Source organism: Plectrocnemia conspersa, unplaced genomic scaffold (genome assembly GCF_051122295.1).
Source record: "Plectrocnemia conspersa isolate PC_06_02 unplaced genomic scaffold, ASM5112229v1 ptg000011l, whole genome shotgun sequence".
Lineage (NCBI taxonomy): Eukaryota > Metazoa > Arthropoda > Insecta > Trichoptera > Polycentropodidae > Plectrocnemia > Plectrocnemia conspersa.
Window position 1 is genome coordinate 14,432,763 of NW_028277175.1, and position 12,796 is coordinate 14,445,558.

The following is a 12,796-nucleotide window of genomic DNA, read 5'->3' on the forward strand; positions in this document are numbered from 1 at the left end:
AAGGATTTTTCTTTTGCTAACGATAGTAAGCCAAAACATAGCTACATCACCATTTGTGTCAGACATTTTACCACAACGAGGGTTATCACTACGGTTGCTAGGTTTGACTGATGGTTGGCAACGCAAGTCTCGTGATTAAAGTAGCGATGTGTACGGAGTGTTTGCGTCTAGAGTACACTATATTGGTATCGGATACTTGTGTTGCATTGTGTACGAAGGACCTTAGAGTGGCCAGAACTTGCGTGGCGACGACCTTAACGACGACCGGTCGCGCGAGACTCAAGCCGCCGACGAGTCGACAAAATATCGGCAACGCGTGAGTGTGTTCGGAGCTCGGAAAAAGCGTACTGCGATAATTGCTACGATACTCGAGTCGTCCAGTATCAGATACTTACGTTGCGCTATGTACGAAGGACCATACTCGTCAATATTTTCAATTTCGTGCGAAAATAATCAGTTATCATGCGCCTATAGCGCTTACTGTAGGCTATTACAGTCCAACCTTCATCCTTTTCAAAAAAATAAGGCCAAATGACACCGCTTGACTACAATGCACACCAAACAGACACTTTTTAGGCATATCATGCTCTTTTGGGAAACACATGAGAATTTTTTTATGCGGTAATTTTGCTTATTTTTAAACAAACAAATAATTTCCGATGTGACCATTTTTTTTAGCTCTCACAGCATCCCTAAGTGAACAAAAAAATATGGCATTTTTTGCCAGTTAAACGGCGCTGCTTGTGTTTATACAAACTTTTGACACCGTGCTAAATAGAATTAAATGGCGCCCACATTCGGAGTAATAAGTAGCGCCCCGGACAACCGCCTGTACAGCCTGCTTCTGACAATTACGTTATAAATGAATCAGTATAGTATTGAAGAAAATCATCAGTAAATAAGAATAAAATTATTGTAATTTATATATGAAATTTATCCTTATAATGCAATAAAAGTTGTAATCAAACCCTTTTTAAAATGTGAAAATATAGATTGGTACGTTTAGGCCGCCAGGTTGGCAGCGCTAACATGGCGGCGAGTATTTGACAGCTGCAATCGAAAAACCCGCTCGTTTGGCCAGAATTGACGACCGAGGAGCTTCCGGTGAGATTCCCTCTCCCGTTTCCGCTTTTCGAATACCCCCAGAGCTTCTGCTTTTTCGTTTCCGTCTCAGCGCGAAAAATTCGTCCGCGCCCGCCACAGGAACAGGAAGTGCGCGACATGGTGGCATTCTCATCCTGAGCGCGGACGAAATTTACAGCGAATCTCGCACGAACGTCAACCAAGCGACTAAACAACGACAAAAAACTGTCAAAAGCACACAATTTTAAAATAATACAATTGCGCAAAATCAAAAGTGAGACCTTCGTTCGAAAAGTCTGTCTAAAAAATGTTTACTTAGGACATCGACAATCTAACCGCAACGTTAGTTATTCATAAATTTGCCGATATTCACAACTGTCAAATCATTATTTTTGTTAATTAATACTGATATATAAAACGTCACAACATAACCTATAAATATGTTGACGCCTACTTTTTAATCCTATTTCAAATCATTATTCTATTGTTATTAAATTGAATAATTTATCTTTAAAATACATAGTTATATTATTTTTATATATACATATGTATTATTAGGCTTACCATATTTATGAAGCTCTAAAAAAAGTCACCTCAGACATTCGAATATTATTTTGTTCAAAAATGTCTTTCACTAACTACTTCTACTCCATTTTAACTAGGAACCTTAGAATTTTCATAAGTCAAAGTGTTGTTCATAGTAGAGACACTTTTGTTATTTAATTTTGTAATACTACTTTGTACCATTGATGGAAGCCCATCCCTATCGAGAATCTAAATTACTCTAGAGAGAACGAGTACGCAACAGATCGAATGCAACTAAATAATTTTAAATCATCGTTTTTATGTCATTAATGAATAACGAAAAGAGCAGAGGGTCCAGGTTTTACTCTTGCTCAACTTCCAAAGGAGTGAAATATTCTTTCTATAGAAATAATTGAATTACATCATCTGAGCAACAATTTTTTTTTTTACTAATAACCCACGACAAGCTTTGTCGGGCTTTTTCAAAATCAGTATATACAATGGCTACTTGTATTTCTTCATCAGGTGATTTTATTACTGTTTTACTCGTATAGCAGGTGGGATAAAACCATTCTTTCGGACCAACAAAACTTGTTGAAAATGTTTGAAGACAGCTACAGATAATTATTTCAAATAATTTAGCAGGAGCTGAGTGATCTGTAGTTCTTCATGCACAATTTGTCACCCTTTTTATGAATAGTGGTGACTTTTGTTCATTTCCAAAGATCAGGAAATGATAACATCTTGAGAACCAGGTCAAAATTATACTTTAGAGAAGTAGCCAGACTGACTTTGCAACCTTTCAGGCTCAGAAAAATGTCCCGTCTTCAAATTCTTAAACTCGTATTTTAGCTCTGAGTGCTTAGTTTTCTTGATAGTCAATCCTAAATACCAAGTACACTTGAACACTTGAAGACAGCTATTTTAACTGACTGCCAAAGATTAAAAAAAACGGTAGATGTGCCTTTTAATTTATGAAATTGCAATGACATGCTTTTACCATTATTGACAATCTCTTAAAGTTTCTGGAATAAACTTGAAATCATTTTACTTTTTTGAAAATTAAACTGAAAATATGTTTTTCCTCAATGGTGAGCGATATCGCGAGATGATTACCAATTTTTTGTGGCCTCAATGAAATAGCTATGAGAGTATAGAAAATGGTTTCAACAGAATGAGGCCACATGACACGCAGCTCGAGAAACAATAGCTTCATTACGAGAATGATTTTCAGGATGCATCACAATCGTGTAATTTAACCCCATTAGATTTTTTTATTTGAGGTTACGTGAAATAAATTTTAAAAAAGATTTATGCTAACCATCCACAGAACATCCTACAACTTAAATCTTACCTTATATAATTGTTCTAAGACGTGGTTTTCAGCGTCGGACACGCTTTTATTAAGATACATATTTGGATTACGGTAAAGATCACAACATAAATACTCGAATCTAAGAAACTCGTGACGGCCAAAAATATGTTTATCATAGGGGCGGCATTTTATAACCGGCCGGGTCATGTTCTCATATTCAACTTAACTCAACTATTTGTGGATATAGATTTTCTAGCGCGTTCGATTTAAGAACTACACTACACGAACAGTCCTTCCATTGCGAAAATGCCACCCCCAAGCAAATGCCGCTCATGGCGGTTCCCCACCCCCCTCCTAGCAGCGCCATTGATAATATGTAATAAATATTGATTCATTTTCACATGTATAAAGAAAATATAAAAAATACAAAGGTGAAATACATCATTCCTACTATTCGTGCGAAAAAGACAAATAAGCGATTTATCGATGCTGACTTGACATATGTTTATTCCAAACAGGAAAATATATATAATTCTGCGTATTCAGTATAGGTAAACATATCATATACTTGATATTTTATTATATTATATTATAAATTTGTGGAAAATTTTCATTATTAAATAGAATAAATACATGCAAAAATAACTTATATAGTGATAGAATGTGCCTCTCTAGAGTTCACTGAGGACTAACGTGCTTTGTTTCAAACCATTACAGCAGGTTTTCAAATTTAATCACTAATGTCAGTTTACATTTTAATACAACCTTGATGAAGAACGTAAAGAAGTGATAAAAATGCTGTGTGCGAAGGACATCACTCCTATTGTCACTATACTTCCGGTAACTATTGTTTTGTGACTTATTGTTGTGCAATGTTTGCGTGTTGAGTTTTAATAATCATTTTTTTTTATTAATTACAGAATGATAATTTTCATAAAAAGTATTCTACGACACTAATATACGAAATTGGTAAGAAGTTACTTCAATGTGCTAAAGATGGCGATAAGCAAGGTGTCAACGACTTGCTTGGAAAAGGTGCTCCATTCACAACGGATTGGGTAAATACATAATCGAAAGTCACACAAGATACCACTTAAAATTCAATAATTATAATCTAGAACCCAAAACTCAAATTAATTAAATATATAATAATGTATCATAAGCTAAGCATACACGCACGGCTATGTCCGATGGACATTAGGACAAATCTGTCCAAGTTTTGCCACACCTGCAAACTGTCTGAACTTCTATATGTCTTATTTACGCGTCCATTTAAAACGGTTGTTTGATGTCTCTTTCAAAAGAGCAAAAACTTGTCATAAAGTAATAAATACTTATCACCAAAATCTTATTTTAGACGTTTACCGATGGCAGCAACTTTGGCGCAAATTAATAAAGGCGAGCAGAAATAGCCCTGGTCATAAATCACTTAAGGGACAAATTTTAACAAAAAATACTGTTAACCAACGGGTGCGGGTGCTCAGATCTGCCTGCTCGTGTCTTCCGTTCCGTTCTTTTTGAGCATGAAACAGACATGACGGACAGACAAATCTCTTTTCTCACCACACACGATCGGATTTGTCCGCCAGGTACCCGCGACGGACAGATCTGTCGGATGTGCCTGAGCGTGTATGGCCAACTATTGTCTACTTTATAAAATTATTAAAAAATATATACATATATTCACTTAGTCGCAAAAGAAAATTTTTGTACTGGATTATTTTAATTTATTCTAAACCATGTGTTTTTTTTATTTCTTCCAGTTTGTATACAATTGTTCTTATTACACTCTTTCTTACTCCTTTTACAAATTAACAAAGAAATAGCAATTAAAAATGTTAATCTGACAGCTTGGAACTTCACCGCTTCATCTGGCTGCCATGAACAATCATTACGATATTTGTGAAATATTATTACGAGCCGGCGTGGTCAGAGATGGAAAGACCAAAGTGGACAGAACGCCTTTGCATTTTGCAGTGTATGAAGGATACGCGGATATTGCAACTTTGCTTCTGAGGCACGGAGCAGAAGTCGACGTTAAAGATATGGTTTGATTGATTTTTTTAGTACTGATTATTCAATATTTTCAACTATATATTCAACGTAATATAAATATGTTTAGCTCTTAATGACACCTCTTCACTGGGCCGTGGAGAAGGGACACATACAATGTGTAAAAATATTATTGAACAATGGCGCCGATCCGAGCGCAGTCAGCAGATTCAATAAAACGCCCATGTCGATAGCCATGGAGATGGAATGGAATGAAGTTGCGCAATTGCTTTTGAAATCGCAGGTGTCAGGGACGGACAATCTTAAACATTTATTTTCGCAAGATAACGGTAACATATTACATAACGTATTCATTTATAAAACTTACTTAAAGTACATTTGCTTTTAAATCTTGGTTCAAACTAAATGCTGGATAAAATGATGGGTAATGTTCCTTAACCTGGTAGTAAAATGATGCTTGTATTTTATTAAACCTCATTCAAGGTTATTTGACGGGTTTATCCTACCTCTATCGACACAATAGAGATGTAAAGCGTTATTGTATTCAGACAAACATTTTATTATGAAGTATGTACTATCCTATTGCTTTTCTATGTCATGAATTGGAGAATTTAAAGCGCAATATGTCATTGTTTATGATTTTGACCGAATTCAACATGATACTTAGCTTTGAAATATGGCACCTTTTCTCTCTTTCATCTCTCTTGCCAACTATCGAACTCCGATGTTAAAATCATTTTGGGGGTAGTCTAGATTTTATCTTTGCTGACGCAGATTTTCTAGCTGCGCATCTTCAACTCGATTAACTCGAAGAAGATGATTGTGTGATCGAATATCTGCATTTGCCACTTTAGCCCATTGTTAAAGATAGTATTGTAATAATATTACTTTATACATAGTATAGAGTAATATTAAATTAATAAAATTAAATGATGTTTTTTTACCTCTTGTTTTAGAGCAAATCAAAGATACTCCTTCAAAATTTTCAATAAACTATGATGAGATGCTTTTAAATTTACCAGGTAATAATATTTCAAAATATAAATATTAGTATTTTTATAAAGATAATTTATTTATATTATTTTGTATTTTTATAGATAAGTCTATCGACGATAATATAAATTCAATGGAAACAGATAATTTAGACAACGATAAAGATTTAGCTTCTTTATTACCTCCGGTATAAAATTATATTTTTTTATTTTTCAATATTGTATTGTTCATGTAATATGTATTTTAATTTCAATTGTAGGTTGACGAATCGCCTAATGAAGCTACATTACAACTTTTAAAAGAGCACGGAATTACAATGTTACCGGCTGACAATACAAACACTGTAAACTCAGCCATCCAGAGCGGTAGAAAAATCGTGTTATCGGACGCTGGTAAACTAGTATTAAAAGACGTGAATCTTCAAAAAGTATCGGCTACATCACGACCTGTCGAGTTAAAGAAAAATCCTATTATAGTACCATCTTCGAAACTCAATAGCACAAAAATATACGCAGTCACCTCCGGCAATAAACTAGTACCAGTTGCCAATTCATCATTGAAACCTAACATTTTGCAAAAACTACAATTGTCCAAAAGCACGAATGTAGTAAGTCCGGTGAAAGTGTCACCGATGAATAATAAAAAAATTAAAATAGTCAATAGCATTAAGGGCGTATCCAGTGTCACATTAGTCAAAAACGCAAACGGAGAATTAGTTAATCAGGGTGGTAAGAGTGACGTTATTAGAATAGGACAAAATAATTCGAAGATTTTCAAATTAAAAGAAGGTTCTGTTAAAATAGTAATGAAACCAAATAACATAATTAAACAACCTGAGAATGTAGTAAAATTGAATAGATCCGACAATAATTTACAGGTATATTTTACTATTAATTATATATGTATATCGTCTTTAAATGTAAATAAAATATGTAGTTTAACTTGCAGGAACCGTTGACAAATAATGTGATACTTTCGTTAGATAGCTCTATGGCATCTTTGAACGACAATGAAGTATCCAAAGACAAAGAAATAGAACGATTAAAATCAGAACTTACAACATTGAATGAGAAGGTAGATTTTTATAAGAAAAAGTACGAAGAAGTGAACCAAGAGCTCGCCACCTTTAAGAATAAACTATATACTGATATCATATTATAAGTTGAATCGAATTCAGCGTTTCTTTTTCTTTTGAATATTTTGGTATATTTATATATGATGAGTATTTTTGTACATTTGTGATTTAAAAAATGTGTATCGCATGGAAAATTGTATATTTGTATATAAAAAAATATGCCGATAAACTATGATAAAAATATAATATATATTTGCCATAAATTGATTTATATTTATGTAAATAAACTAATAAGTAAAAAAATAAAAATATTATATATTTTTACAATTTTTTTTATTCTGGACCATGATCGTAATTAATATGGTATGACCTTATTAAATCACACTCAGTTAACAACATTTTATTTGATATTTAGCTTTCTTATAAGGTGATATTTAGCTTTCTTGTAAGGTTTCAGACAAGGCTTGTTAATTAATTGTCTAGTTAAAATTCCTATCTACACCCAACCAAATCTAACAATCCTTACTCTTAAAGTTTGCCTCATAAAAACTAACGATATTCATTTTTAACAGCTTCTATTTTCTAATTCAATGAATATTTTTTAAATAATATTATTGTATCTACTTAAATTACAATATAGTATAACTTCAGTAATGTGTGATCAAAGATGCCAGTTTAACACATATAATTGATGCAGCTTACCAGCACATTTATAAGAAGGTGTTTATTCTTAAAATCTTACGAATTTGCTTTTTCGCTTCAAGCACCTTCAATTACCGACAAATTCGCTCATTGTAACAGAATTGACTTGAAGAGATGAATGCTTCTTTCCTGGTCATATTTGTATTGCAGTCTCACAAACAGTTGAAGCCTAATAAGCAGTGGTAATAAAGATTCCTAAAACCTTCTTAAAAGACAATATCTCACATAAGCTAATTGTAATTGAATGTGTTTTTTTTAGCCCTGTTTATCAAACTCGATAGAAGAAATGACAGCTCCCAACTATCTCGATTGTATTGCCTTTCCATACTGTTTAAAGACCATACCTTATAAGAAGTTTTAAGCTAGTTGATTATTTTAGTCCTTTTAATGAAGAATTTCAAAGTGGATATATAATATGAATATAATTTCGACCGATTTCCTTATATTGAGTTTTTCTAAATTTACAAACTCTCACTTGAATAGGAAAGAAAAATGTAAATTTAAATTTAAAAAATAAAATTATAAATGAAAAAAAATGTAAATTAGCATATATATCTACTAGTGAAAATTTGTTTGGACTTCACTAGTGAAAATATAACTTCACTGAAAAATGCACATTCACTGTAACATTTATATATCGCATGCAAATAAATAATGAATAAGAATGTTAATGTATATATAAATAAATAAATTATATTTTCACTGGTAAAAATATACATCTGCCGATGAAAATGTATTCCGATATAATATCACTGAAATTACATATTTTAAAAAATATTTTCGGGATAGATTCAAGATAGTACTTTTTAGATTTTCTTTGAGGGACAACCCGAGAATTTCTGGTTTAGAATCACCGGCGTCATTTCCGTTTTTTCCAGGGGGAAGACGACCTTGCAGCTCAAACAGGTCGTAGAAGCAGCGCTCTACGCAATCCAGAGCTGGATGGATCACGCCGAGTTCGTGTTAGCAACGGAAAAGACCGAAGCAGTCTTCTTTACGGGAAAACGGAGGCTACCGCCACCCAGGATAGCGGTCAACGGATTCGACATATCTTACAAAAGTTCGATACGCTATTTGGGTGTGCAGATAGACGACAAGTTGCGGAGCTGGTAGCTGCTAAGGCTGTCAGAGTAGCAGAAGACCTCACCAGGTTGATACCTAACATGGGTGGACCGAAACAGAAAAGAAGACACTACAACGAAGTAGTCCACTCGGTCCTTCTCTACAGCGCCCCGATATGGGTACAAGCCACAAGAGTGGAGAGGACCAGGCTCACTGTGGTGTGATGGCAACCCCGATGCGGGGGAAGAGAGGTAGTAGCAACACTGGGTGCAGGAGGGACGCACGTGGACGGAGCGCGGGACCATGGGGAAGGACACGCGCACCGCAGCACAAGCTATTTCGGCGCCGAGCGATATGGGGGGCGCTGCGAAGGCGCATCACCGCCTAGCCGATGCCGTGGAGCCGTTCTCGGGAGACGGCGATTTTGACAGGTGGTACCGGCGCCTCACGGTTCTGATGGACCTGTACCACGAGGTCGACGTCGCTAAGTGGTTGGCTACGTTCCTCCGGGGCCGAGCGTTCGACATTTTCGTTGACTTGCCTGAAGAGACTCGCCGCGACGGAGCGCAAGCAGCGGCCGCCCTGAGCTTGGCGTTCGGGGCTGGCCGGTTTGTGTCGTATGGTCGGTTCATCCAGCGGCGTTGGGAAGCCGGCGAAACTGTCGACGTGTTTTTGTGCGAGCTGCGTAAACTCTCGGCCTAGGCCGGGGTAGAGAGTGACGCGCTGTTGGCGACCCACTTCATTGTAGGGCTTCCGGAGCGGGCGTCGCGAGACCTGCGAGCATTCGTGGGGGGCGCGACCACGTTGCCGCCGCTTAAGGACATAGTGGCGAGGGCGCGAGTGACGAGAACGAGAGAGGTAGAGCGTGTTGAACGAGAAGACCCAGTGAAAGGACCGTGGCACGTTCCGGATACGAATAGAGGTCGAGTCTGGTGCGACGCGAGTTCAATCGCACTCGGCGCGGCGGTCGAGATCGGAGGAGCTGTGGTGGAAGACGGGGCATGGCTCAGGAAACCAGCTGACGCGAGCCACATCAACACGGCTGAATTGGAAGCTGTCATAAAAGGCATCAACCTCGCGACTAAATGGCGGCTGAAGGACATAAAGGTGATGACGGATTCGGCCACAGTAAAGAGTTGGCTTGACTCTGTATTGTCGGACGCGTCGAGGCCTAAAGTGTCGGGAATGGCGGAGATGTTGGTGCGGCGACGTCTCGGCCTCGTTGGGGAACTTGTGCAAGCGTACGGTCTCATAGTTCGGGTAGTGTATGTGCCTTCGGAGAAAAACAAAGCTGACGTGCTCACCCGAGTGAACAGACAGTGGGTGAAAAGTGAAACGATCGTGATTTGTGGGGTCACAGTTGACGAGCTTCACCAAATGAACCATCTGGGGGTCGACAGAACATTAAACCTAGCTCGCATGGTAAACACGAACACTACGCGAGCGGAGGTCGAGAGATGCGTCAGGGCATGTAAAAGATGCACTACCATAGACCCGGCGCCGGCAGCCCATGAAGAAGGTAGCCTCGAAGTGTCGCATCCATGGATAAGACTCGCAGTGGACTTCACGCACTATGGGACGGCACTGTACTTAACGGTAGTGGATTGTGGCCCGGGAAGATTTGCGGTGTGGCGGGAGGTCGCTGGGGAGAGTGGTGATTGTGTTGTGAAAAACTTGGAGCAAGTGTTTCGGGAACGCGGCCCGCCCCGAGAATTGCTCATGGACAATGGCACTGCGTTTCGATCCCGCCTTGTGCAAGAGCTGTGTGACCGATGGGGCGTGTGTTCCAGGTTTCGGGCAGCCTACAGACCGGCAGGCAACGGTATTGTAGAGAGGAACCACCGGACGGTGAAGCGAATCGCTGCTAGGAGCCGAATTTCACCATTGCAGGCTGCATTCTGGTACAATCTAGCATCAGAGGGAATAAGAGGAAAGACCGCCCCATCTTCAGCTGTTTTCGCTTATCAGTGGCGCCATCCAGCAGCAAAGACAGCGACGACGCAGCCCGTGGACGGGTGCCCATTCCGAACGGAAGACGTGGTCTTCGTGAAGCCGCCAGGGGCGCGCTGTACGACGGAATGGCCCAGAGGACGCGTCGACAGCGTCGTTTCCACGAACAACGTCGTCGTGGACGGAATGCCCAGACACGTGTTGGACCTGCGCAGAGTTCCGGAGCAGCCAACGTCGGTCACCGGAGAGTTGCCAGTGGATCACCAGGATCTGACAACTCTGTTCGAGACAACGGAGGCTGCAGAGCCAATGTAGACCGAAAGGGACCCGCCAGCAGCAGAGAGGAGTCGTGTGCAAAGAACCAGAAGGAGGCCTGCGCGGTTTCAAGATTTTGTGTTGTGATGTGGACATCAGGGGAGCGTGTGGTGTGATGGCAACCCCGATGCGGGGGAAGAGAGGTAGTAGCAACACTGGGTGCAGGAGGGACGCACGTGGACGGAGCGCGGGACCATGGGGAAGGACACGCGCACCGCAGCACACTCACCCTGGCAATAATTCAGCGACCGCGTACAGAACCGTGTCCGAGGGCATCGTACTGGTGATTTGTGGCATACCGCCGTTGGATCTCCTCGCCCAGAAGAGACAGGAGAATTACAATGGACAGGACAGATATGTCGTCAGAAGGGCGACAATGTCAGCATGGCAGCGCATATGGGACGAATCCACCAAGGGAAGGTGGTCGCACAGACTCGTTGGTGACCTTGCCGTATGGACGGGAAGGAAACACGGCGAGTTGTCATGCCATCTGACGCAAGCGATAATCGGGCACGGTTGCTTCGGTCATTACACCAAACGAATCGGAAAGACAGCGAGTACTGAGTGTCTTCATTGAGAAACCTCTGAAGACGACGACGCAGAGCATGCCGTTTTCAAGTGCGCAGCGTGATTGAAAGCACTGGAAAGAGCCATAGGAAAGTCTGCATCAGCAGACACTATGGCTCAATCCATGCTGGAATGCCAAAAAAACTGGAGGGCATGGACAGACTATGCGTCCGAAGTTCTCAGATGCAAAGAAGACGCTGAAAGACAGCGCAAGATAGCGGCCCTAATGGGATAGAGTCTCTAAACTAGACGAGCTAAAGTGTAATATCTGAAAGATAGTACCGCCCGTTCAGGAGAGGGCTGGGGAGAGATTTTAGCCGGTAGGTCGCTGTTAGAGGAATCCGGCACAATCACCAGCAAACTGGAAGCTAGTGGTGTTTTTCGAAGATTTCCTCTCTTCAAAAAAAAAAGTTCAAGTATCCAAGGCTTCAAAGCTTGCTGACCAATCACACTCATGCAGCGATCATCCAGCCAATAGATGTACACGTTTCTTCAACAGTGAAATAGGTGTACGCCTTTAAAAAGCGACATTCGCTTGATGGGCACTGTCCAATGTCATATTGCATTAAAACGGGAATCTTGTGGATCCGGTGATTTATTATATCCGTGACCGTTTTGCAACAAAAAAATGTTCTCTCAATGACGGAAAATATTTCAATTTATTATCAAAATCCATCTCAGATATTTTTGCTCAAAAACCATCTCGAAATTTTTGTTCTAGGAGAACAATCCACATTAAAGAAGGACGTCTGATCACCTTACTAAATAGCAGATGGACTGTCAAGATTATCATCTTCAAGACTGACAGTAAAAATATCGACAGCAACATGAACAGCTTCAACTTGTGGAAGAAATGTTGATGGTGATGACAGGACATTTGGTTGACTTGAAGTTGATGGCAGTTGATTCAAGATCAAGTGTGGACACCGTTGCTGATACTTCCTGATTCTTAACAATGGCGCCTCCAGAGAACAGTGGCGCGCCAACGCGGTAAATTTGAAAATGCGCTCCAAAATCCACGCCGGATATCTGAAGGAACCGTATTATCGATGGGCGAATTTTTGAATGGCAATCTGCATTTGAAGTAACTTTAAGCTTTAAAATGTGAATTTTTATTTTCTTCACCTATAGTAAAGGAACCATAAAAATGGTAATATCTGATATTGATTTTAGACCTTATATTATATAGCCCTTGA

At 39.5% G+C, this 12,796-nt stretch overlaps 2 protein-coding genes across 16 annotated transcripts; both read left to right on the forward strand.

Moving 5' to 3' along the window:
• Nucleotides 1–986: 986 nt before the first annotated feature.
• On the forward strand, nt 987–7,313 carry Atac3 (Ada2a-containing complex component 3). Of its 15 annotated transcripts, none has more exons than XM_088197405.1 (10): nt 999–1,104; nt 3,335–3,474; nt 3,641–3,763; nt 3,844–3,981; nt 4,774–4,971; nt 5,046–5,265; nt 5,893–5,958; nt 6,034–6,116; nt 6,189–6,806; nt 6,866–7,313. In XM_088197405.1, exons 3-10 carry the CDS (start codon nt 3,719–3,721, stop codon nt 7,088–7,090), a joined length of 1,593 nt encoding a protein of 530 aa, XP_088053531.1. In that variant the 5' UTR covers nt 999–1,104; nt 3,335–3,474; nt 3,641–3,718; the 3' UTR covers nt 7,091–7,313. The 15 variants fall into 15 exon arrangements, with proteins under 15 accessions (XP_088053527.1, XP_088053536.1, XP_088053531.1 ...); XM_088197413.1 differs by having other exon boundaries at nt 6,878–7,313; XM_088197407.1 differs by having other exon boundaries at nt 1,013–1,104; nt 3,442–3,474; nt 3,578–3,763.
• Nucleotides 7,314–11,160: 3,847 nt separating this feature from the next.
• LOC148229610 (uncharacterized) lies at nt 11,161–11,610 on the forward strand. Its single transcript, XM_088196894.1, has one exon. The coding sequence runs from the start codon at nt 11,161–11,163 to the stop codon at nt 11,608–11,610; it is 450 nt and encodes a 149-aa protein (XP_088053020.1).
• The last annotated feature ends 1,186 nt before the right edge of the window (nt 11,611–12,796 follow it).